The sequence below is a fragment of the Lacerta agilis genome, chromosome 8 (assembly GCF_009819535.1).
Source record: "Lacerta agilis isolate rLacAgi1 chromosome 8, rLacAgi1.pri, whole genome shotgun sequence".
Classification (NCBI taxonomy): Eukaryota; Metazoa; Chordata; class Lepidosauria; order Squamata; family Lacertidae; genus Lacerta; species Lacerta agilis.
In genome coordinates this window covers 30,958,148-30,985,830 of record NC_046319.1, presented here as the reverse complement: position 1 = coordinate 30,985,830, position 27,683 = coordinate 30,958,148, and the positions used below count along the sequence as shown (strand labels likewise).

Below are 27,683 nucleotides of genomic sequence, written 5' to 3'. Positions count from 1 at the left end.
TCAGATCAAAAAGTTCAGCACTTCACACATGACTAAGCTGAGAAGGTTTGGATGGTTGCAAATTACTTTGCTGTTCTTCAGCCATAGGTAGTCTCTACTGTCGGAAGGTCCAACTCAATCAACAGTTGTCCTGCATTCTGATTGTGTCATTGAGTTCTTGTCTAGTCTTCTGTACCTCCAAGACACACATACACTCATCATATAACCTGCTATGAAAGTGAAGTTCTCTGTAGAATGGGGATACCTCAGTTGTACAGCAACTTGGAAGGTCTCAGGTTCAATCTTAAGTAGCTCCTGGTAGGGCAGGCAATTCCCCCTGCCTGAAACACCACTCCAAGTCAGTGTGGGCAATACTAGACTACATTGACCAACAGTCTGACTTGTTTCCTGACCACTGGCCATGCTGGCTGGGACTGATGGGAACTGAGAGTCCAACAACTGGATAACTGGTTCCACATCCCTGAGCAACCCATTAGTAAACTGAAAGAACACTGAAAAGGGAGAAAAACTCCTCACTAGGCTGAAGATCTACATCGAGGATGGGTGGCTTATGGCCCTCCAGGTGTTGTGGGACTACAACTCCCATCATTCCTGACCATCAGCCATGCTGACTGGAGCTGATAGGCATTGGAGCCCAACAACTGAAGGGCCACAGGTTCCCCATCCTTGACACAGACTGGTTGTGTGAATTTGGCTTTCACTGGCCAAATTATTATGTAGGCATGGGTGGTGGGGTAGAATAGCATCACACTGCTGCCCTGTTAAGAACACAAGAAGTGCCTGCTGGATCAGGCCAGTGGCCCACTTAGTCCAGCATTCTCTTCTCACAGGGGCCACCCAGATGCCTGTGGGAAGCCTGCAAGCAGGACCCCAGTACAAGAGTCCTCTCCCTTCCAGTTTCCAGCAATTGTTATTCAGAAGTATCACTGCCTTCAGCTGTGGTGGCATCATGCCTGGTAGCCACTGATAGATAGCCCTATCCTCCATGAACTTGTCCAATCCTTTTCCAAAGCCATCCAATGTCTTCACCAAAACCAACATGCTCAACCACAAAACCAGTATTCCACCTAAAGTTGATGTCTCAGTCACAAAATTTGGGTTTATGCATGTGAGGTGTTTTCTTTCAACACACAAGTCCTGTAGAAACACATGAAATACTCACACTGGTGGTAGATGGGATAGACTATGATCTGCTGTTTCATCCTCCCCCTCCCCACAGTAACGCATAAGGAGGTACATTTGTTAGGAGTGGCCCATTGTAAAGATGCTGTGTGCAGTTCTCGGACCATAATTAGATTCACAAATGCTTCAGCCTAGTTTCAAGGTGAGAACGCATTAACTGCTGTGCATTTTCCACCTCATTATATTTTATGGATAAAACTGCTCTCTGACCTAACTGCACAATGTTTACAAGGATTTTCCTAATCTTGCAACACATATAATAATTACGTTACACTCATGTAATTTTCACACCAAGGTCAGAGGTAGCTTAGAAATATCCTGCCAACCTTTCTTAGCCAAAAAAGCTACTCAAGACCATTAGGTCTACAATCTTATCCTTATTTACCTGGATGGAAGTCCTAATGAACTCAGTGAGGCTTACTTCCAAGTAATGGAATGTCCTCCCATCAGATGTCAAGGAGATTAAGAACTACACAACTTTTAGAAGACATCTGAAGACAGCCCTATATCAGGATGTTTTTAACGTTTGTCATTTTATTGTGTTTTTATATTTTGCTGGAAGCAGCCGAGAGTAGCTGGGTAAACCTAGCCAGATAGGTGGGGTATAAATAATAAAATTATGATTATTATCAAACAGTTTTAAGATTGGGCTGAGAGTAAATGTATTTTTCTTACAAAGCAATTCTACGTACTCAGAAGCATGTCCTATTGACTTCAATGGGACACACTCCCAAGTAAGTGCATATAGGATTGCAGTCTTAGGCAATCATTCTGTGGCAGTGTAGTAGTACCTCCAGCAAATAACTTTTAAAATCCATAGAACTAGCACCCCAAAATGCATTCTTTTAAGATACCGTAAGTCATGTACATATTAGGAGAAATGCACAAATGTGTTCAAAGTTTTGTGCGGTTCTTCTTCAATAAAAGAAGCTAAAACTGAAGAAAGGAGAAACTTGTTTATTTATTGTATTGTATTTATTGCATGTATATCCCGCCTTTTTCTCCAAGGAGCTCAAGTTGGCACACATGGTTCTCCCTCTCATTTGAATCCCCACAACTCTGTGAGGTTGGTTACGCTGAGAGGCAGGTAGTGCCCTGTCACGGGACAGTCAGAAAGGGTTTTGGAGCAGAGGGAGCGGGGAGAGAGGAGCGAACTAGAGGCTGTGGAAAGCAGTAGGCTGGAACGAGGAGAAAGGGAAGCCGTCCAGCAGCTCAGGAATGGACAGAGAACCAGTTGCCATTCCCTTGGCAATGGAGCGAAGGGAGAGGAAGCGACGAGAGTACCCAGACTACTCTGCTGGAGGCGGTCCCGTAATCCAGCACTGCTGGCAACTGAGAGTGATGGATCAGATGCGTGAGAACTGAGTTCCGGCTTGTAAATATGTACATAATAAATATTACTCGTACACAGCCAGCCTAGCAAGTACATTTACTCATGGGAGGCTTCCGCACGATCCTGACATGCCCCAAAGTCACACAGTGAACCCTTGTCTCCCAGGTCCTAGTCCGACACTCTAACCACCACACCACATTGGCTCTCACACACAAAAATTAGAGAAACAAAAATTGACAGGCTCTTCCACCCCTAACAGAATCTGGTCTAAAAGACCCAGTGTGGAATGGTGGTTAGCGTAAAAACGTTAAGTTCAAATCAATAACAACCCTACCTTTGGCAAATGTTGGAATCAGGCCTAAGGTAGATCAGGAAGAAAGCAGTGAGGGGATGTGAGATAGGAAAAGATGGAAGGGAAGAGAAAGAGAAAGAGTCAAGGCTGGCAAACTCTGTATGCTCTATTCCAAGTCTGAAGTCCAATTATTAACAACCATATGAAGCTAATTACAAGGCAGCTGTCAAGCTCCCTAAAAGCCTCTCGTGATATATAACGAGTTCATTTCTGTATGGCACAAGGAATGCTGGGAAGTAATATTAGCCAAGTGTTGCAGTTATATCCAAATTACAGTGTGGAAAGTTATCTCCCTCTAACGCCAAAAAGACCATAAATGGCATTTTTTTCCTTCTCAGTCTTCTCACCCTGGACATTAGTGACACTGTTTCAAGTACAGCGGCTGGATGCTAATTTTATAATTTGCCATCACATTAATTATGCTCCAGAGTACACGCCACAGTCGTTTCAAAAGAAGCCTGTTGAAGATCTGAACTTGGAAGTGAAAAAGAAAAAATGAAGGGGGGAGGGAAGACCCAAAACACGACAAAAGAGGTATCTCAAGAAAGCCATCAAAGCAGCATTACGTTTAGAAGGATCTTAAACAGAGGACTGCAGATCTCCAAAGAGTTTCCTTCTAAAATGGAGATTTGAGTACTTTTCATGGAGAATTTGTTATTACAAAAGCAAGTGCTTGAGTTAAAAGCACCGGGGGGGGGGGGAGCGCACACACTTTTCCTTTAGGATTTTTTGGTCATTTGAGAGTACAGATGACATTTTGCCCTGTGCATAACTCTGTCTTATGTTCCAGTCAGTGATTTGGATACGCAAAGAGCCTCCCCCCCCAAGGCTCTAAAGAAAGAGTGGCAATCAACAGTCCAGAATGCCCAAGAGTAGAGAGGGCCGCAACTCAACTCATTAAAAGAACACATGGGAGTGGGGGAGCGCAAGGCCAATTGGGCTAGCCCCTTTTCAACATGGGCAGCTGCCACACCCACCAGGTGTAGCTGCTATGCCCATGAAGCAATCTGTCCCCTCTTTCTCTAGTTTGCTTGGCAGAAGTCTCTTTCAAGAGGTTAGAAATTATTATATTTTACTATCATCATCATCATCATTACAGGCTAGTAAATGTTGTTGACCGCTGGGAGGAGCACAGAAAGAAGAAACGCCATGGTACACCTGCAGCAGCACAACCGGATGCCTTCATCTGCCCCAGTTGGAACGAAACACGACTTTCCCGAATTGGTCTCTATAGCCAAAGCAGGCACTGCAACACTCCAATGGGTTGACTTCACCCCCCGAAGGTGCAACTCTTCCATGGTCTCCCGAGACAGGCGGATGCCAACCAAATTTTGTCAGTTTATGTATCAGGTTGATGCACAGGCACATACTGCTAAAGCAAAGTGGGGAGAAGGCATGACGGAATTAAGAGCTTTGGCAATGTGAGCATGCCTGGTGCTCTAATGCAAAATCCTGGAAAAAAGATTTCCACTGTCACACTTTGTAATTAGGAACACCAAAATCCAAGGAGAAGCAGAGTTTTCCAACATAGTTCTACAGTCTGTGCCGGGGTGGGAAATGAAGGACAGAGGTGTGTGCGCAGAAACCAGTCTAATGTACAAAAGCAAAATCTACTTTCATTGCTTTGCCCACTTTTGGCCCTACCCAAAACTGGTAGGTGGCTCCCCGAAAGTTGCCCAGATGGGGATGAAAAGGGTTCCACAGCCCTGATCTGTGCATAAGTTTCTTGAGAGGCTTGCATGCCCCAAGACACCCTACGATGTCTTCATCTGATTTATGGAAAGGCACCAGCTATATTTTGCTGCTTTGCAATTAAATCTGATGGTGGGCAGCCTGAGATTTGACAGAGATGGCAGCCTGGACCTCTGCTCCATACCTATAAATATGGTTGACTGACGTCATTAATCTCCCTGGAAATGATTTCAAAAGGGGCCCTTGCTATTTCAATAGCTCAGCTATAAAGGCAGGAGGGGAGCCAAAAGGAGCATATGTTTGCAAGGGTTTGTTTTGACACTCCGTTTAAAGTATCATTTGTTTGAGATTTTTATCCCTTCAAAAACAAGCCCCTTTAAAACGCCTTTGTTTTTAAATGGCTAATCCCCGACATCAAAACGACGACATGCTTAACATAACAAAATAGCGCAGGGTGTTCCAAAAGCAGGAGATTTCAAAGCTGCTTCACGTGCAGGCGTGGCTGCGAAATCAAGCGACGACTGAACATATACAAATGGCCTGGCAGAGATCACGTAAAGCCACAGCGTCCTTGAAAGCATAACACTTTCCTCATGGGCCCAGTACACGCATTCAGCAATCAGACATGGATTTACAGCAATGGGTGAAGCAAGCCTGCTGCTAAGGGCCCCAACTGCACTACACATTTAAGGTACAGTGGTACCTCAGGTTAAGAACTTAATTCGTTCGGAGGTCCATTCTTAATCTGAAACTGTTCTTAACCTGAAGCACTACTTTAGCTAATGGGACCTCCCGCTGCCGCTGCGCCGCCAGAGCATGATGTCTGTTCTTATCCTGAAGCAAAGTTCTTAACCTGAAGCGTTATTTCTGGGTTAGAGGAGTATGTAACCTGAAGCGTATGTAACCTGAGGTACCACTGTACTATTATACCATCTTAAACAGTCAACTAGAATTAAATTAAAAAATAAAATAGCAATAAGCCAGGCCAAATAAGCAAAGGAGAACAAGAGAAGGGCAGACTAAAAATGAACTGGGCTTTAGGCCAGCTGGAAGTAGTGTTGAAACATGTAGGAGCCAAGTGGAACTCACAGGGCATGGAGCTCCGTAACCTGGGGGCTACCAGAGACAAGGCCCTTTCTCAGACTGATCCTGGTACCCTTCAAGGGCAGCCCCACCAGAGTGTGCAGCAGCAATCAAGTCTAGAAGTAGGCAATGCATGTATAACTGGGGCCAGATCCATTTCTTCAACTAGGCATTTTGTTCTTCTACAGTTCTGGCTTTTCAGTTCCTACTTTGTCCGTGTTTCTTCATTCACCAGTTTTCTTGGGCAATCTCCCAGCACTTCACACACATACCCTGACAAGGAAAGCCTTTCCTGATCTCAAGTGGTATAAAGTTTCATTTATACCCTGCTTTCTCACACACACACACCCAATCCCCTGAGAACACAAACATACCACAACATCACACTAGCTCAGCCAGTTAGTACCAGAGGCATCCTTGCCCCAGAGCAGTATGGTACAAACTGCTCCCCTTGTTAGCAAGCACCACAGATGTATCAGGAAGCTAAACTTCGCTCACCTCACGCGTGACTCTGCCATTGTTGTCGAAGTCATAAAGCGTGAAGGTCCACTCTTGCCTGTTGTCTTCCTCAACGGACACATCACATTGCAATTCCTAAGGAACATGCAAAGAGTAGCTGATTACCTAAAGCAAAAGTCCTATTTGCAGAGGAGGCTAGCTTCCTCTTTAAAATATATTTTAAAAATAAATTCAGACAACAGTTGGTTTTCTTCTTCTTTTTTTAAAAAAAATATTTCTCCCCCATGCCCACCCCAGGCCCCTCTATAGACAGCTCCCTGTAAGAATAATAGAAACAGTCCAACCATAGCAATAAAAACAAGAGAACAAGGGGATGTTGGTGAAGAAAGGAAGTTCCTAAGTAAGTGCCATGCAAGTGCATGACTGCTGATTGGCTAGCCACACAAAAACACTTATGGTAGCTAGCCAATCAGCAGCCATACAAGCACATGAGTGTCAGTGAGGGTGGCGAGCCCATCAGCAATCACGTCTTTGGGTGATACAGGTTGAGGTTCCCTTGCTTCTACCATCACCACCTGGGATCTGGTAAGGAAGATCATTCCTCTCATTGCCTGCGCAGAAGCAGTGGCTAGCGGTTCTTTCCAGAGAACCATTTCATCAATCAATTCAAAGTTCGGAAATTGGCTACAGCATTAAAAACTCAAAGCAATACACAAAATGCCCCTTGCACACAAGCTGTGGAGAAGGCCTTCTGAATAACTGCTCAGTTTCTAGAAGCCTGAAAGAGTTAAGTCCAGCAGGCCTTTTGAAGGAGGGTGTTCCACAGAGGTGCTACCAGTGAAAAGGCCCTTCACCTTGAAGGTGGTGCCCGCCAGATCTTGCTGGTCTACAAATACCACCAGCCCCACATCTGGCAACTCTGGTGGTCAGGGCTGCTGGGAACTGCAGCCCCACCTTATTCAGAGGGCACCAAGTTGGGGAAGGCTGAGCTAAACAGTTGAAACTTGCACTGAGCCAAAAGCTCAAGGACCTGAACTTTCAGCTTGAATTTTCTGTGGGGCAAAAGGGGCGCTTGAAACTGGGTGGGAGGCTTAAGGGGGATGGATTTTCCCTAAATTGACTCTCCCCTCTTCCCATCTTTTGTTTCTACCTGTGGACCATGCACACACCCCTGAATTGAAAAACAGAACTTCCATTTCCACCATCTGCAACTGGAGTACAAGGTGAAACATGCACTTTTTAAAATTCTGGAAAGTGGCACACAGGTGAATGGGGCTGGGGGAAAGCCCCAATGGGTCAGTTTTGATCCCCTCCCCCTAGTTGGTTAGCAACCTTAATGGTAACAATATTGAGACCCCATTTCCTGTATATTCTGCTGAGCAGGAGAGGAAAGGCATTCAATAGCGCTCCTTGTCTATTTCCCTTGGGCTAAGACTCTCAGAGAATTTGAAACATTTTTGGTTTCATTGAGCAAGAAGACGAAACTATATGAAAGCTACTTACTAAAATGCCTGAAAATATAATGCGAGATCCTCCAATTTAAAAGAGAGAGAGGGAACAGTGAGAAGAAAAACCTCTCCTTAATTCAAGGAGGAAAAGTGAGACACTCTCAGCATGAGGCAGGATAAAGTTGAAACAGAAGTGACCATTAATAGAAAATAGACCTGTGGCATAAACCCATTTCAGAAAAACCCCTTTCGCAACACAGATTTTTCAATGTAGTATTAATTCCGGCTCTCCCTTATAACTCATTAAAGCATTACATCTGTTGAAGTAGAACCCAATTTGGAATTAATAAAGGGGGGTGGAAAATTCTTGCCAACCACAGCTACTTTACACAATCGTATGAGAGCTGGCTTATGGTGAAAACATTAAAAGACAATTAGAGCACACAGCAAGGTGGTTGGTTACAAACTAAGGGTCCAATCCAGAGCCTCTAAAACCAAGGTTGTTATTCAAACATAGTCTCTGCAAACTGTCAATAGGAAACAATGAATATTTTCTGCAGCAGCTAATTAGATTTTTACGTGCCAACAACTGCAGCTGGGTTTGGGGTGGGGTGGGGGACATAAAGCAAATATTTTAAACCCAACAAATGCTTTCTATTAGAACGTTGCTCCTTAAAAATTAGTTCTGATCCTGTAATCAGCAAGAATCAGGGGTACCAACTTTTTTTCTCCTCAACAGACAAACTAGCTTAAACAAATTAGATGTGTATTAGACAAATTCATGGAGGATGTGGCTCTGCATCCATAACTGATGACCAGGAAAACAGCAGCAAGAGCAAGTGATGGGAGACTCCCCTATGAGGAAAGGTTGCAGCATTTGAGACTTTTTAGTTTAGAGAGAAGGCGAGTAAGAAGTAACACAATGTAAGTTTATAAAATTGTGCATTGCAAAAAGGAGAAAAGGTTCCTCCCCTATAATTCTGGAACGTGTGGACATCCAAGGAAACTGAATGTTGGAAGGTTCAGGTCAGGCAAAATAAAGCACTTCTTCATTCAGTGCCCAGTTAAACTATGGAACTCCATCCCACAGGAGGCACTGATGTCCACCAACTTGGATGGCTTTAAAAGAGGACCAAGCAAATTCATGGAGGACAGGTAAAAGGGTAAAGGACCTTTGGACGGTTAAGTCCAGTCAAAGGAGACTATGGAGTTGCGGCGCTCATCTTGCTTCAAGCCGAGGGAGCCGGCGTTTGTCTGCAGACATCTTTGCGGGTCATGTGGCCAGCATGACTAAACCACTTCTGGCGCGACGGGGCACCTTGATGAGTGCCACAGAAGTGCCATTTATCTTCTCACCACAGCAGTACCTATCTATCTACTCACACTGGTATGCTTTCAAACAGTTAGGTTGGCAGAAGCTGGGACAGAGCAACAGGATCTCACCCCGTTGCATGGATTCGAACCGCCGAGGATAAAGCAATTGATGGCTACTAGCCACAATGGCTATGTTCTGCCTCCACAGAGGCAGTAATGCTTCTGAATACCTTCTGATAGAAACCATAGGAAGAGGGTGTTCTCTTGTGCTTGGATCCAACTTGCCACTTTCATAGCGGCCTCTGGTTGGCCACTGTGAGAACAGGATGCTAGACTTAGGTAGGCCACTGACCTGATCCTGCAGGCTCTTCTTATGTTCTCAATGGCTCAGCATCCACTGTCAAATTGCGTTTACCTCAGAGATTGCCCTCAAGAACCTAAAGGCTGACTGATAGTGACTTGCCAAAGTCCACTTTGCCAGGTTAGATTTAAAACAGGGTTGTCGCAGTTCACAGGCTTCTTGGTTGGCAGCAGGGGGGGGGACGGGACGTGGAGAGGGGGAGATTGAGCAAATTCGTCTGCTTGGCTTACAGCCCCCCTCCCCAAATTTCTGTAAGATGCTCGCCTTCCTTTTTTTCAAGGCTCCCGTGATCAGAGTCAGCAAGAGTCGCAACACAAGCCATGGGGGCAATTAAAAGAAAAGTCGTTGCACGCAAGTAAAATAAACAGCTCCAAATAGCTCTGGCATGATGGGAGCTCAGAAATACCTGCTTGATCTGCTGACTTGAAACCAATTCCCTACAGCAGTTAACGGTAAAGCCCCCCGTCCCCCGCTGAGTTCAAAGGCAGTCTTCTCTTAGCTGTAACAAGCCCCGGCTGAAAGCTGCCAATGTACCCCCCCTCCCCCGCCTGCAAACTTGACAGTGGAAACTGAGTTTCGTATTACACAAACATTCCCAGGAACCTTTAAAAGCCAAGGCACATCCACCACCTCAGATTTAGACCTCTCCCTTCTCGACAGTCACATTTCAGATTCTTTTGTACCCGGTCATGAAACGAAAAAACGTTTACCATCCTCTTAGCCCCTTAGCTTACACGATTCGGAAGCTTTGATTTGGAATACAAGTGGATACGTGCCTGTGAATATCTCAGTGCCTGGGCCTCTGCCACGTAAGAACAGCTCTCTCTGTCCTGCACTGCCTAAAACTCACAAGCTTTCCTTTGTGCGTGTGCGAGGACGTGCCACTCCGCGTTAACAGCTGAAACATGCAACTTATTTCCTTTGTTAAATAACAGGGGTTTGTGCCGATCGCTTGGCTTTGCAGGGTGCCTGTGGCTAAAGCAGAGTTCCAGGTAGCAAAATTGCTGGTTCTGGACAACCTTCTGGCATCACCTCGGTCATATGGTAGTATAAGGCACCACATAATTCAAATCAGGGACTCTGGCTGCAATGTCCAGGAACTTTACTCCCCACACCTCTTGGCAGAGAAAGGTTGTTGGCCCCGAACTTTCCTGCTCTCCAGCACCACCAAGGTGCTGCAACTTGTCCACCCGGCCAGACCAGGAGATCTGGGGAGCCAATAGGAGCCTGCCTGAAATTGTGTAACTGTTGTTTCTGGCTTGGTCTGAATTGGAGAAAATTGTCAGAAAGAGCTGCTGTTTTGGAACCAGTGCATCTGCTTGAGCTGGACTACGTATCTCACCCTCTGAACTGATGTTGTTCTGGCCTGAGTCTTCCTGGCTGTAACTCCACATTGGCACTCAAAAAGTTCAAGATGACCATTAAAAATAAATGAATAATTATATATATACAGTGGTGCCTCGCAAGACGAAATTAATTCGTTCCGCGAGTTGTTTCGTATTGCGAAAAATTCGTCTTGCGAAGCACGACCATAGGGATGCATAGGAATTTAATTCCCATAGGAATGCATTGAAATTTTCGTCTTGCGAAGCACGACCATAGAAAAATTCGTCTTGCGAGTCACCTAAAAATAGCAAAACCCTTTCGTCTAGTGAGTTTTTTGTTGTGCGAGGCATTCGTCTAGTGAGTTTTTCGTTGTGCGAGGCATTCGTCTTGCGAGGTACCACTGTACCTGAGCTGAAACTACTCAGTTTTTCCAGGGACATATTTAGCCATGCCAATCATCATCATCAACATTATCACCTCCTACTTTTCTCTCTCCTACTTTTACATTATCCTCACTTGTGCTTAGCGATGTCATCACACAGGCATTCCTGACTGGCCACACAATATGACACTATCCTACTCACTGCACAATTCTTGATCAGTTGGGATCACCTAGGTAACTCTTCAAGGAAGAAGGTGAAAGCAGCAGTCAGGGATTAGGAAGTTGGTAGAAATCACACTGAAGAAGCAGTAACCAGGCCCAGAGGCAACAAGGGTGCCAAATATGATGGGGGGGGGTTCCCCCACAAGTTAAGCATTTGCTCCATCTAAAAAATTTCCCTAGAAGAATTTGTGTCCTACTGAATTTTGCTAGCTGCTCTCTAAAAAAATAATCAAAAACTGAAGATTACCCAGAGCACCTATAAATTATTATTACAGTGGTACCTCGGGTTACGTACCCGATCCGTTCTGGGGTGCCGTTCACACCCCGAAAAGTACGTAACCAGAGTGTACATTTTGCACATGTGCAAAGCACGATATCGCACTTATGCACTTGCGCGAACTGCGCAAAACGCTTCTGCGCATGCACAGACCGCACGGAAATGCGCAAAAGTTTTCGCGTGCCAAAAAACACTTCCGGGTTACCGGAGTACGTAACACGAAAATACGTAAGCCGAAGCAGACGTAACCTGAGGTACGACTGTATAAGAATGAATTTCTTGACAAACTGATGATGCTCAGTTCACCATCAACCTGGAGATAACAGACGTGCTGTTTCAACAACATTGAGGTGCATGGTTCTCTATTTTTTTTATTTTAATTAAAAAAAATATGTATACTGTCTCTATGGAGACCGGCAGTCTTTTAGTCTGGATGACGGCATATCTGGGTGCTCCTGTTTATTAAATCCCTTTCTTCACGAGCAAAGCTTGCCAATGGCGAACAATGTCTGGCAGTTTTATGTTGCTTGTAAGTCTACAAGGAAATAGGCCATCAGACTCATTCCTGGCAAGACCTTTTCCTCCTCACCGCCTGTCTTAATCAGATGGATTTCCAGTGCGGCTAGGTCAAGGTTGGATCACCCTGGGGGCCCAGAGATGAAAGACTTTTTGCAAGTGTTTTTTCCACTAGGAAGTGTATAACAAAAGGGGGGGGGAGAGGAGATAGTAGACTACAAAGGAAAACAAAATTAAAAAGAAAAAAGGAAAGAGCCCACATACAGCACAGAAACGCAATCAGGCCAGGCCGGTAGAGGAACAGCAAAACAGCACATGAAAGGAAGGAAGCATAAAGTGTTTAGGATAAATGGTTCACAATATGTAGGGTTGTCCTGGCACACATTCTGATCCCTGGGGGTAGATGTCAACATTCCTCATCTCCCAGCACACCCTCAAGCTCTTGTGCTGCTTCAAAGCTTCCTGAGCCCTCTTTGTTTATCCCACTGACCTTCCAGTTTTCAACAGATTTTCCTTCCTGCTCCCTACTCGAGGGCCAGCGGCAATGGGCAGTATGGTTGGGCATATGCCTAGGGTGCACACCCCAACAAAGGGCTCGCTGGCCAACCCCTCCCTGGACCTCCTCCTCCTCCTCTGCTTGCTCACTTGCCTCTCACTCTGGCCCAGAATAGTGGTGTGGTGGAAGAGGAACAGGAAAAGATGTTACTGACTGCTTGCTCTTTGGCTCTTAAGACTGGCTAGGGAGCAGGAGGTAGAAATAAGGACAAAGAAGAAGAACAGATGGAGCAGCTGGGGATAATGGTAGTGTGGAAATAACATTTGCTGAGGGAGTGGTGGGGAGGCTCCATGAAGGGTTATTGTCAAAGATCCCTCTGAAACCTGGAGCCAACATGGCCCCATTGCCATCATGAGTTTAAAGCTCCACCCTTATATGTAGATATATATTTATTGCATTTATATCCTACCTATTTTCTCCAAGGAGCACAAGGTGGTGTGCACGGGGCTCCCCCTCCTCTTTTAATCCCCACAACAACCATGTGAGGTAGGCTAGGCTGAGAATATTTCAATAATTAACAACAACAACAACTGCCTCACAGGGTTGTTGATAAAGACAAAATGGTCTTTGGATACTCCAAACATAATTAATGGCCTACAACAGTGGTCGGCAAGGTTTACCTCGTCAGCGCAGATGCGATTTCCAGCGCCGCAGAAGCAAGGCGGCTCAGTTTGGGGGCGGCTCATGGGCCGGTTAAACGACCCCTGTGGGCCGCTTGTGGCCCATGGGCCTTAGGTTGCTGACCCCTGGCCTACAACTATACATGTCTACTCAGGAGTAAATGCCACTAAGTTCAGTGCTGCTTATTCCCAGGTATGTGCATAGTGGATCATAGTCTCAGGAAGTATAATTTGAATAAACATGGAGCAGACCAGGTCTTGGGACACTTAGAAGCAGGGCTTCAGTAAAACAGCACATATTTCTTATCCCGTCTAAGGATATGTCACTATTTGATCAAATAGCCATATCTTAAGGAGCAATCTACAAGCATTAGGAAACAGACTGAAGCTTATTATCTTACAATGTGAGAAACTATTTTCAGATGGCTTCAGCCACCTTCTGAGTACTCATCGTTAGCCTACTTAGCTGAATGTGCCCTCAAGTAGGAGAGTTGCATTACTCTCATGCGTATAAGTAACGCTGAATGCTACTGATGTTATTTATCTCATCTTCCAATGTACAGGCTGCCTTTTCCAAGCAAAGGTGGCAGCGATGGGGCTCTGTGCTCAAAAGAGGCTTTTGCTCCAAAACTGATGGCCAGGAAAGCAGCAGAGCAAAGAAGATATGATAGAAACTCCCCTGTGAGGAAAGGCTGCAGTATTGGGGACTTTTTAGTCTGGAGGAAAAGTGATAAGAAAAGTGATAAAATTATGCATGGCATGGAGTAGAGAAAAAGATTTCTCCTTCGCTCGAAACACTGGGACTCGTGGACTTCCAATGAAGCTGCATGTTGGAAGGTTTGTGACAGACAAAAGAAAGTACTTTTTCATGCAGTGCTCAAACTATGGAACCTGCTCCCACAGGAGGCAGTGATGAGCATCAACTTGGATGGCTTTAAAAGAGGACTAGACAAATTCATGGAGGATAAATGGCTGCTAGCCATGAAGGCTATGCTTTTCCTCCACAGTTGGGGGCAGTAATGCTTTGGAATACCAGTTGGGAGGAAATCACAGGATGGGAGAGAGCTATTGTGCTCGGGTCCTGCTCGCCCATTTCCCACAGGCATCTGGTTAGCCCCTGTGAGAACAGGATGCTGGAGTAGATGAGCCATTGGCCTGGTCCAGCTGGCTAATAATAATAATAATAATAATAATACTCTGCCCATCTGGCTGGGTTGCCTCAGCGACTCCTTTCTCATGTTCTTAACTGAAGAGAAAAGCAATGTGAGTGTGGTACTGTTTAATTCTGTTTATGGCGAGCATGCTACAATTTCACTTGTTTGTTAAATTTGCATGTCGCTTTCCCATCAAATGGTGCTCAGAGTGGCCAGCAATAACACATACTGAAGCTTGCCGACGCAGTGGGAGTTGATGGTTGAGGAGTACAATCGGAACTGGAGGGGCTTTCTCGGTGTTGTATCTAGCCAAGTTCTTCTCAGTATGGACCCACTGAAACTGATGGGCCTAATTCAGTCGTGTCCATTAACCTCAGTGGGTAAACTGTGAGTAGAACCAACACTGGATACAGTGTTATGTTATGTGAGCCCGTAGGGAGTCTCCCTCCCAAAAATGCATGCCATTGAAATGGTCAGGTGCCACATACCATGGCTGGGGCTTCCATCTTGACTTCTTAGTCCAGGCTATACTGGCCCCAAGACATCACTGAAACAGCTTTATCTTCATCCTCAGCTGCAAGACCACCAATTGTGGTGCTGCACCATCACTTTCATCTTCCTCCAAGGTCCTGACCTTGCTTTACTTTCCAGAACCTTGGGTCTCCATATGCTATTGCCACCATCACCTTCCTTTGCTGCTTGCCAGCACGACTGATCAAAACATAGAGGGAGAGGCTTTAGTCATGGACATTATTTATCTCAGGGCATTGCAGTGATAAGTGTGCCTAGGGAGAGAAAGAATAATGTCCTTACCTCAAATTTTAGCTGCTTCTTGACATTGGTACGTGTATCAGTTTCCTTCTCCACTTTCTTTTCATCGCCACTGCAAACTCCATCTGTCTTCTCTGGAGGCAAAGCCACTGGGGGAGGCGGGAGAAGAGAGAAATTCAGAAGGCTGCCTTTAGTCACTTGTCACATTAAGACACCTCATTATTCTGCAATTTCAACTCAAAACTCTGTTGTCAACTAATTTTGTACACAAATATGTGGAGTGATTGTTTTATGTGAAGTTCTACTGAAAGGTCGAGTCTACAGTGTCATTAGTTTAATGTCTGAAAATTCGATTTGAATGCTAACAAAATACACCACCAGTACAGCATCATCTTCGATTAAAATGCCCTTTGGGCAATGAAGCAGGAACCAAAGAACTTACACACCCAACAAAAGAAAGAAAGAAAAAGAAAATACAGCAGATTAATTAAGGAGAAACGAAGTCTCAAGAACTGAGACATCCCTTCCTTTTGTAAACCGCTTTGAGGTTTATGTTTTTTTTAAAAACAAGTTGTACATACATTTTAAGAGAGAGAGAGAGAGAGAGAACTGTGCAGCATCTTGTTCAGCATCAACATTTCTGGTTTTCTAGATCAGAGCAACCTTCTGACAGGACAATATTCGTTCTCCCTTCCTTTTTCATGTTACATCAGCACTGATATCAACTAAGCATAGCACAAATCACAGGTTGTACACCTAATTCTAACTATGGTTGCACACTGTAGTTTTAATGTAAACTGTTGTTAGTTTTAAATCTGAACCATTATGTAACACTGTGCTATGGCTAGGTCTGAAAACGGAAAGATGGAATTTGCATTTTTTCACTTTTTTCAAATTTGCTATAAAGTATTAACTTTTATGACATTGCAAAATATTAACTCATAAAACAGTATTTGTCAAGCCTATAATTGGTTAAAATTGCCAAAATTTTGCTCTTCTGCCAATCTTAAAAGGAGATTCTTCATTCAGGCACAGAGAACAAACCCGATGGAGAATAAATACTCCCAGTTTCTTAAACATCACAGTTTAATCTTTCGGGATATTTGGAAAGATTAACTTAAACATTGAAGTAACATTTCCTAGCAGGTGAAAACTGTCCCAGGATGAATTCGATCCTTAAAATGGGGGGTGGGGAGCAGATATGGAAGGAGGATGGAGAAGGGAAAACATGTCATATAAATGACTTGGAAATACTTTTTTAAAAATACTGAATGCAGGCAAAGGTTTTCTGCTCATTTTACCTGAGATCGGGTTGCTAGGGGACTGTTGCCTTTAAAACTCCCCTTTGTATTTCAACATACTGAGCGCTCCAATTTCAATTGGAGAGTCACTCTCTTTCTATCTTGTTTTAAACAAAATCACATAAATATTCGTGTATAACTATATTGTTTGTTAGTTTGTTTCCTGCCCTTTAGCCTAAGGTCTCAGGGTAGGCTACAACATTAAAAAAACAAAAACATTAAGAACAGCTTGAACAACTTACAACCACAAAAATAAATTGGGTTCTAAAAATATACACCTTAGAGTCAAAAGCCAGAAAAGGGGCTGGTGTCCATGTGCCTCACTGGTCCCTCCCTGCCCATGCAGAAATAGGACATGAAAGAGTCCAAAAGGGCACACTGGATCAGCGAGCAGAGACTTGACCCAATTGCTGTGCAAATTAATGTACTTGGGATGGGGGGGCAGCATGGCAAGCCCCCTCAGTCCTGTTTCAAAGATAGCTGGAGGAACTGGAAGCCACAAAACTACTTGGGCTTTGCTGCTTACATGAATTGCTACTCTGAGCTTGTGGCACTCTTTGCCTAGAAGGGAATACAATAAGCATGGACAGCTGTTGGATTCATAGTTGTTTATTAGGGTCAGGGTGCGATATTACCACATCCCCAATGTATACAACTGGGCAGTTCCTCGTTCGGGCACCAGTTAGGTGTAGCTGGAGGCATTGTACTGGAAATTGTAGCTATGAGAGTTCATGTTTTATTACTGGAGTTTACCTTTGAAATGTGCGCTTCCCCTAATTTTGTAATGCTGCTCTTCAGACACATAATGTGTACAAAAATTCATATATTAGGGTAAATTGTGTGTGTGTGTGTGCATGTGTGCACATATGTTAGTGAAAATTACATTCCAAAACGCATTATAAACAGGGAAATTGCTTTGCAAAACTGTGCCTATTAGGGAAAATGGCATACAAAAATGTGTACGTTAGATGAAATTCACTAAAGAATTTTCATGAGGACATCACAAAATATCACAAACCAATGTGGACATGTGGAGAACTGAACTTAAGAATGGAAAAATGTGAAACTGAGACAAACCGAATTGGACAGAAAACCCGATCACTAAACGGAACAAAAATGTACTGAAAGCAGCTATTAAATAAAACGTGGATGCTTGTCTGGGTGAGTTAAAACCATAAACTGAGAAACACCGTTCAGCTACATGCCAGAGTTCAGCTACACACAATGAGAACTTCCACCAAGAATCTTGCCAACAATATTAAATCTGTCCAGACTAGACTGCTATCTTAAATAAGAGGAAAGTATTAAAAGGCTCCTGTTCCAGTGTCTGAGACGGTGGAAAAAGATCCATGGACAGTATCATTACTTGAAAAATATCCACTGACTTCCTCTTCAGATGCCAACTCCCCACCCCACCCCAGCCCCAAGAGGCACACTGTTGGTCATAAGACCTTGGCCTTGCAGTCACGGAAAGCCATAGTTTGCTCCTTGTGGGAATAAACCGAATCCAAATATCCAATTTTCAACAGTCATCTACTTTGTGACATTGGAGGCTGGTGCTACAGAGACACAAACTCAAGGCCAGGTCCCAACTTGAAGAGACCATTGAGATGGTCTCCCTTAAAGTTGCAAGTGGGAGCACAAGCTACTTTAAAGTGAGGAAGCATGGAAGAGTAGTTAGTAGGCTTTTCCAGCTTTATTTGTATATATGTCTTGAGCCCTGCAGAGACGTCAAGAGTCCAATGATCTCAGGGACAACACAAGAACATAAGAGCCTGCTGGATCAGGTCAATGGCCCATCTAGTTCAGCACCTTATTCCCACAGTGGCCAAATAGATGCCGGTGAGAAATGGGCAAGCAGCACCCAAGCACAAGTGCTTCCAGCAACCAGCATTCAGAGCATTTACTGCCTCTGACCCCGAAGGCTGAGCATAGTCGTCATGACTGGTAACCATCAATATCCTCCACAAATTTCTCAAATCCTCTTTTAAAGCCATCCAAGTTGGGGGCCATCGCTACCTCCTGTGGAAGTGAGTTCAACAGTTTAACTATGCACTGCATGAAGAAGTCCTTTCTTTTGTCTGTCCTGAATCTTCTAACATTCAGCTTCACTGGATGTGCACAAGTTCTAGTGCTATGAGAAAGAGCAAGAAACTTTTCTCTATCCACTTTCTCCAGGCCATGTTTTATTTTAGAAACTTCTATCATGTATAAACTTCTGTCTTCTAAATTACTCATCTTTCCTCTAAACTACAAAGTCCCAAACACTTTCTTTATAGGAGAGCAACCTTTCTTAATAGGAGAGGGTCCTAGTGGGTTAGGACAGGACCTCATTCTGTCCCTGGGAAGCCTCAAGAGTTGATAGAGGAAGTATGCTGGGCATAGAGCTGAGTTGCAGGGAGAGACTAAGCAGGATGTCAGGGAAGGGGCCTGTTCTTGTGTCACCTGATGTTTCTGACCAGCCCTCTCCCATGCAGGCACCACCTCCGCCTCCTGTCAGTGATCTTGCACCTGCAGAGGTGGTGTTGGGTGACAAGTCTAGCTCTGAGCCAGCGCTGCCTCTTCCTGCATTTCCTAGGACAGGAAAACGCCAGTTCTGGCAAGGACAAACAGTCCAAACCCAGTCTACCCAACAGCAGCGAGCTTTATGTAAAATAATCCTTGTCATCTCCTGGGGGCTTCAAGAAGTCTCTCAAGGTGACTTAATGCAGATTGTAGCACGTTTTAAAAGATGCCTGTGTGTTGGAGCTAGGGAATCTAACATGGAACCAGCAGGCTCTGAAGGGCCCACTGACACCTCAAGACCCCAAAGTGCATAAACCTGTGCAATTAGCCTTGGATTGTGAAGCTGACCTTTAATTACAACATGACCAGCTTGAAGGGGAAGTGCTTAAACAAAGAATTTGGCACCCACTTGTGTAAGTCATCTGAGCTTATGAGGAGCTCCACTGGCATGCACCTCTCCTCCACCAATCACTGCTTAGGATGTCTACTGGGGCCCCTTGAAGTTATCAAAGCCTATGCAAACAAAGACAGCAGAGGAGAACGTTTTTGCAGTACAAGGGCTTCATTTCCTTCTGGGCAATGTGCCAAAAGCCTTATGACAGTGGTGGGCGGAGTCAGAGGAAAAAGTGTGTGGAGCAAAACATGCAAATTTTACCTTTGTGCCATAGGCTCTCTCCTACACAACCACCATCATACAAGCAAGAGGCATTATCAGGGTTTAAAAGCATTTTCAAGCCAGGCAAAAACACTTAGGGTGCAAAGAAAGGGCCAGTGGGATGTGTGCCCTGAGGAGAGTTCCAGGGGCCAGATAGATATGCATGGAGGGCACTATTCAGCCCCCAGGCCTGAGGTTCCCCACCTCTACAGGTAAGAGGAAACTTCTGAGTTGAGCATCCTCTCCCCCCCCACTGCCCCCAAACACTGCCAAACAGGGTCCTTTCTTCTCATTTTTATTCAAAATGATTAATGTGTCTCTGAAAAACATTGTATTTGTTCCTTCACAGTGTCCCTTTTCTCCGACTTTTTGCTATTAATTGGGAAATATGTGCCTTGAACGCCACACTACAATGTTTCTTTTCTATTTGAAACTGGAAATACAACAAAGCGAGGAAACTATTACATTTCAAACGTTGTGAAATACTATTCCTGCATTAAAGAAAGCTAATTGGCACAAGTATACTTACAGATGTCTTTTTGCCGAGGACAGTTAATTAATAACATCTATTTGTGAGAAAGAACAAGAGAGAACAAAAAGCATATGTGTAAGGGTGCTGAATCCATTACTGTCAATCTGCAGTCTGTGTTCAGGCTGTTGCTGAGTTTAACCAATAAAGGCAGGCAATAATACCACCGGCTCTTTAAGAATTCCATGCCAACGGGGATTTCTGACAAAATGCTTGGAAGTGGGTGCAGGGAGAGATCGACAGTTGGTTTGAATATTGCGGCCCTGTCATTTCTGAACCTCAATCTGAATATTTGGCAATCTGAAAATTCCAAAAACCCACCATGCTTTCTACCCATGCACCATGAACTACATGTTCATGAAGAAATAGCATGCGTTCTTGTAAAATTTTAAACTCTTTGCATCACACTTTCTGCATTCTCATGATACTTTAACTCCTTTTGTGCCCTGGCCCCCAGTCGTGGACACAATACGGCACTCTCGGCTCGATTATTGCCAAAAGCTTTATTTCAGAATTCACTGCACAGACCAAACACAGATCATGTCAGGAATGCTTTTATGGTGTTTCCTGCTTGGCAGGGGGTTGGACTGGATGGCCCTGTGGTCTCTTCCAACTCTATGATTCTATGTTACAAGGTATGCAAGTCAGTGGTTATATCAGAGCATGGCAGGCACAGTCATTTGAGCAGTTGGCGTTCCCATGCTGGTCAACTCACTGTCCAATATTGCCATGGGCGCCCCCCTGGAGTTATGAAGCAATCTGAAGATGAGAGGAAGAGTAGGAGTCACGTCAGGTGGCTCCTCCTCTTCTCTTGAGATATCCAACGGGAAGGACTTCTCCCTGACAGTTTACTTGGCCCCTCCCCAGCATCCAAACCAGCAACTCTCAAAACACAGGAACTCTTCAAGATCCATTTCCATAACTTCATCCTATTTCTCCTGCCCATCATACCAGCCTTACCAAGACATTTTCTCAGGGCTCATGACACTTTGCACCAAACCACTGCCATTCTCTCAAACAAAATATGCATGCACATGAACCACTTTTTTTTTTTTTTTTTTTTTGCTTTTTGCATTCTTAAGACCACAGACACAAGGATGCCCTGCAACTAAATCAAACAGAGTGGACACTTACTCCACCATGAGATGCTCCACACTGAAATAACTGCTGATTAATGCATTTAGCAATGAAATAATAATAATAATAATAATAATAATAATAATAATAATAATTCTATGCTGCCCTTCATCTGAGGACCACAAGGCAGTTTACAATATAAAAACACAAAAATACACAACATAGTAACAAACAAAAACAATTCCACCCCCACAGTTTAAAAGGCCATGGATTGTTTAATTAGCCAAAGGCCTGGGAGAAAAGGAATAATAAATACTCTGCTTTATAAAGTCCTGAAAAAGCTTGTCCATACATGCCTTGAAAATCATTTCCTGCTATATCACAGCTTTTAAGATCAACCATGAACAAGCCCTTTTTCGATACTACTCAGGTGGCCATTTTGAACAGAAAAAATGAGATATAAAGGCTTTCTTGGTGGCTGTCCAGCAAACTTGGAAGTCTTTTCTCCTGGAGACACATCAAAGTTGAAATCGACATGTTTTCCAGAAGAACAGTCAGATTTTTCTTGAATGGCCTGGATTTAAACATTTTGGAATTAAGCAACAGTGGGGTGATTTTTATCATCTTTTATATAATCAAGTTAAAAAAGAAAGAAAGAAGCATTTTATGGGTTCAAGAGTTATTATTCTCTCCAAAGTTTAGAGATTGCGGTAAGGGTGGTGGGGAGAGAGAGAGAGAAAAGAAAGAGTAATTTAGATGAATAAATTAAGAATGTTGTCAGGTAGCATTACACAGACTCATTTGTGGTTTACCAGCAGGGTCTTGATTTTGTGCCATCGGAAAGAAAAACGTTCAGTTGGAGAATTGGCACAATCACTAATTAAGCGTTTGAAGAGCCAGGAATGAAAAGAATTCAAATCAAAATTTTCAGAGCTAGATAGAAAGCAAAAGAGAACCTCAATTAGCTTCAGCAGACCAAGGATTTGACATGGCCAGTGCCAACCATGGTTTCTTGCTTTGATCCTAGTTAAATTCCAAATCATTCCACACTTAAACCATGGTTTGGCTTGCTGACATAAACTCTGTCCCTAGATCACTTGTATAAGGAGACACCAGCATTGACATACTAGCAAGATCTAATGGTCACTTTGCTAGCAGAGAGTCGGGGCAACTTCCAGACCATGTTTTGCTCACTATCTCCATGTATATAGTTTGCAAATCCACTTCAAAACACTGTGCCACATCCTGGTTCACAGAACCATGGTACAGGCCAGGGATGGGAAACCTGAGGCCCCCTAGATGTTGGACTTAAACTCCCATCAATTCCAGCCAGCCTGGTGAATGTTTGGGGATTATGGGAGTCCAATAACTTCTGTTTTTACAAGTTTCCATCCCTGATATAGGTTTTTAAATAAAATACAGGCAGCGACCGATTCTCATGGGGGTTATGTTCCAGACCCCCATGTGTGTTGGCTGGGGCCCCGTAAGGCTGCCCTGCCCCCAACCCACCCTGCCTGTTTTTCCTGATGTTTCGTAGTTACTTTTGGGTTCGGTGTGATATGTGTGTGCACAGTCACCCACATTCAGCACCTACAGCAGCTGCTGTGTGTACTAAAATATAGGTAAAGGAAAGAACCATGGTTAGGTATTATGTCTGCACAAAACAGAATGCAGGGTTATAGTTTTTTCGGCAACCTCTGGGCTACCTGGACAAATAAGGCAGACAAATTCCATGTAAGCTGTACAGCCCTGATCATAAGAAACAACTAGTTTTCAGAGTCCAAATTAAAAGAGTCCTGTAACCAGGCAATTATCTTCAAATTCAAATTTCACTTTCAAGTTTTAATTCTAAGACATGAATGAAAAAGTATCATCACCCCCTGCACTGATTGAAACATATTCCCCCAAGATGCTTATCTTCTGCTACCCCAAACCCCCACCACCAACAACCGGGAAAAGGAGGTAGAAATCACCCAAGCCAAACAGAAATCAGCCTCCATTAGCAGAACCAAATGAGCATGCCTAGAGTAGGTTAGAGACAAATGGTGAGTGCTGTCTTCTGCCCAGAGCTAAACATTACCTTAGCAAGCCCATTTCCCCCAAGGAAACACAAACATGGGGCGTTTGTAAGAAGGAATCAATGGATGGAGACTAAGCACTTCTAGCTGGTAGCTTAAAGTAGGGCTACCTGCTCCACCAATGTTATTTCCACTGCAAGTTTGGCAGATGGAATTTTTTGCCCTCAAGGGCACAATCTGGGCTGCAATACCAGCCCTCCCAAGCATTCCACCAGCTGAACCCCAAGGGCTAATCTCTGCCCACCAGGCCTTAGCCTCAGAGCTCACCCCTCACTCTGAGCCACTTGTCCTGTGTAAAGGACTCTGACTAAGCTCCTCCATTGGATCTTTACCCCAACCAGGTTTTGACTACACACCTGCCCTCTCTGGCCTCTTCTGGAATGGAACTTAGTCTCCCCGCCCCTGTAGCGGACCACACATAGGCAGGCCCACAAGGGTGCAAACGGCCCTTCAGATAACTGTTAAGTGCAGGAGTAGGCAACAGATGATGTTGGATTCCAACTCCCAACAGCCCCAGCCAGTATGACCAACCATCAGGGATGATGGGGGTTAAACAACATCTGGAGTGTAACAGGTTGAGTACTACTGGTTTAGAGAATAAAAGAACAAAGCCAGCATCTTGAATTGGGAAAAGAAATGAGTAACAGCTGGCCAATGTAGCCAGTGTGGAATAGGTGTGATATGGTCTGAACACCTGGTACCCCAAAGCATTCTGCAGCTGCTGCGTTGTATACCCAGAGGCGGAGCTAGCTGCTCTGGCAACCGGAGCAGTGCACGTGCTGTGCACCTGGGGGCAGGGTGAGCTGCACCCAGGGCGAGGCGAGCCGCCCACGGGGGTGGAGCGAGTGCCCCATGGGAGCGGGACGGCGAGCATGGGGGCGCCACCACACGCAGCAAGCGTCCTAGGAGGGCACTGTGGCAAGCATCCCAGGGGGGCACTGCCTGCGGTGAGTGTCCCAAGGGGGTGGTGCGGTGATGTCACCCCCCTCAGGGATGACACCCGGGTTGAACCGCACCCCCTTCCTCCGCCAGTGTGTGTACCAACTGTGGTTTAGACCAATGAGTGTCTAAAACCCAATGGGACACACAACTCCATCTTAACAGCAATACTAGGCACTTCCGGTTGGCAAGGGCTACAAAATTTTGCAGAGTAGGAATCAACTGATTCCAGTGGCTTGATCTCTGTTTACAGTGGCTGTTTGTTGGTAAGGAATATCTCATTTGTTGCATTTAGAATGCGCTCTCTATCGCTCTCTCTCTCTCTCTCACACACACACACACACACAGAGAGAGATACACACTTTTTCCTTTCTTTCTTTTTTTTAATTTTTTTTTGACAGACGCTGCCAAAACATATGGCAGTTCTAAACTGCTATTAGTTAGCAATTATATCACTTCAGTACAAGCTCAGGCACCAAACTTCAATTCCTCACACTAAATTGTTTGATGAATTTATACCAGACAGTCCTTTCTCTTCCCAATTAGTGGCCTGGCTGGTATGTTTCATCAACAGCAACTGCCAGATTAAATGCCTTACTTGACCATCTTCACCCAACCTACTTTGATGTTCACTTTTTTCAAGCTTCAGAATACCTTTTGGATGAAGATCAGACGGCATTAAACAGAATTACTAATTAATTAAGCAAAGTTAAATTTTAAACACTGTTTGTTGTGTTAGCCAAAAGCCTCAACAGAACAGCCCTTTCCCATCTCTGCAGAGATCAAAGAAGAATGATTTCTTTCTCTACCCACCCCCCGCCTCCCTCTCCATGCATACAACCCCCCCCCCTCAAAAATTAGCAAGTTTGGGCTAGAACGAACTAAATGATGAAATATTATACTGCTAAGTATCAAAAGCGTGGTGGTGGTTGTTTGAAAAGGCAAGGTTCCAAATTAATGCCCACAGATTCTCACCTGTTCTTGCGGCCAGTTGCAGCACCATAAACTTCCATTGTTGCACTGATACAGATTCTTCAAGGCCAGCCATAGCAGCTTAACTGCACTGAGGCGTTTAAGTTATAATTATTACTGGCCTTAGGAAATTCAGTGACAAGGAATGTAAATATGGCTATTTATTGTTCATGTCAGAAACGAAGATAAGTATATAAAACTATTTATTTCAATCATATAGGGACAGTGCTTCCCCCCTCCCCATAGGAGTCTGTACTAAGCTCCTCCAATTTGAGACTTTACAACAGGGGTCAGCAAACTTTTCAGCAGGGGGCCGGTCCACTGTCTCTCAGACCTTGTGGGGGCCGGACTATATTTTTTTTTTGGGGGGGGGAGAACGAATTCCTATGCCCCACAAATAACCCAGAGATGCATTTTAAATAAAAAGACACATTCTACTCATGTAAAAACATGCTGATTCCCAGACCGTCCGAGGGCCGGATTTAGAAGGCGATTGGGCCGGATCTGGCCTGCGGGCCTTAATTTGCCTAACCATGCTTTACAACATGCACACTGATTTAATCAATTAACTGACTGAGAGATGTGTAAGTCCAGCCTCTGCAACATGTAAGCCTCAAAGCGGAGCAGTCTTCTTCAAAAAAACAAAATGTCTTGCAACACCTTAAAGACTAGCAGCCCCTCCAGACTGGAGTGTTTGTGTGCAGGTGTATTCTCCAACATGTCACTGGTGCAATGATAGTGCATTAGTGGGGCATTTATACTGGATCGTCCATGCATCATTCTGCTTTATTAATTTCTTTTTTTCCTGCTACGCTTTCTCAATGTTATCACATTATTGTTAACTGGAGGGCAACTCTTTTGCAATGCAGTGCAACTAAGGCAGGACAGAAAGTTGTAGGATCTCATCAGGGAGTTTTGGGGTGTGCATTGATAGGAAACGAAGCAGTATGACCACCCCAAAATGTTTGCAGGCATGAACAGTATTGAACATAGTTATTCACAAGCTTTTGTGGACTACACAATCCCACCCCAACTATGTGTATTTACACTTCAGAATCACACTTACAAAGGCTTCATGCCATAATAAGTTTGTTAATCTTTAAGGCGCCACAGGACTCACTTTTACTGCAAGGAGACTTAACACGGCTACCCTGCTGGAAAATCTTCCTCCGACAATGAATGATGGTCTAGCAGAGGCTGAACTTGTGACTTGCCTGGGATGGCCAAAACAGGGAACTGTCACACATCCCGCTGTGCTTGTCTTGCTGGGCAACATTGTACAGCTTCCTTTTTTACCTGGACTTTTGACAACTGCGACACATGTATTTAAGGGTCCGCCTTTTTCTTGTAGCTATAATTTGTTTTGAACTGTTTTTAATGCAGGTTTTGTTTTTGTTACTGTAACCCGCTCTCAGCCCTTATGGTGAAAGGTGGGTAAGAACTAAAAACAACAGCAACAACATAGGAATAACTGCCTTCTAGTAGAGTCACTCCATCAAGCTCAGTATCGTATATGATTACTAGCAGCAGCTCTCCAACCCTACCTGGAAAAAGTACTTGGAATCTTCTGAATGCAAGGAAGATGCTCTATGCCTACGCTACAGCCCTTCCAATGTGGTGCCCTCCAGATGCTGTTGAGCTACATCTCCCGCCACCTTTGACCATTGGCCATGCTGGCTAAGGTTGATGGGAGTTGGGAGCCCAACCACATGTGGAAGATGCTATGACGGTTATTCCTGCTCCAGATTTTTTTGGATTTCAACTCACATACAAACATAAGAGTTTGCTGGATCAGGCCAGCGGGTCATCTAGTCCAGCATCCTGTTTTCACCGTGGCCAACTTTCTGCGTGCGGAGCAGATGTTCTGCTTCACCCACTGAAATTCCTGAATAGCCCTACTCTGGTTAATAGCCCTACTCTGAACCAAGGGGGTAAGAGGCAGGGGAGGCAAGGCAAATTCTAGATAGACCCACCCAGAATAATACATACCAAATTGCTCATTTCCAAGGTTGCTTATTTTGGTTGGCAACTGCAATTTACAGATACAGCAACACAGCACTCCTCATGCACAACCCAAATTTTACATATTTATGTTTCCACAGTCTCTCTCTCTCTCTCTCTTGCCTTTTCATTGCGTCTTTTTTTTTTTGGTGTGGTCCCTTTAGGGTTTTGTTTTATTTTACTTTTAAAGTCTTAAGGAAAAGCCTACGCAACACTATTTAAATGAAGGCTGTGCGCGTAGGTAATGCCATTAATAATGCAGGCTTTGATTTCCGACCAGTCTCTTGTCTAACTTAGATGTTCAAGGAGAAAACTGGGTTTCTGCCACATTGGCAATGATAACAAGAGTTCTGAAGCTTACCAGGACGATAGAATAAGCATATCAACCTTTTCATCAAAATTGCTTCCCATGGGGAAAGCTGTCACTATGACCCTCGCATAGCTCATCGCAAAGACAGAACGCTGCAGAGACCGATCTTGAACGTTCTTTGGCGTGCTATGAACCAAGCATGCAACTGATGCTCCTGCTGTCATGGGCACGTTTAGGAACATTTTTTAATCCAGCTACATTGTATAAA

The 27,683-nt window shown here is 44.3% G+C and overlaps 1 protein-coding gene across 3 annotated transcripts in view; it reads right to left on the bottom strand.

Moving 5' to 3' along the window:
• NKD1 (NKD inhibitor of WNT signaling pathway 1) overlaps positions 1-27,683 on the bottom strand; it is a 127,912-nt gene that overhangs the window by 10,145 nt on the left and 90,084 nt on the right. For 2 of the 3 annotated variants that reach the window (XM_033156768.1, XM_033156770.1), the window contains 2 exons: positions 15,091-15,197; positions 6,141-6,236 (listed from right to left, as the gene is read on the bottom strand). In XM_033156768.1, coding sequence (XP_033012659.1) covers positions 6,141-6,236; positions 15,091-15,197 — 203 coding nt within the window. The remainder of the gene's footprint in view (positions 1-6,140; positions 6,237-15,090; positions 15,198-27,683) is intronic. The other variant, XM_033156769.1, reaches the window with a different exon arrangement.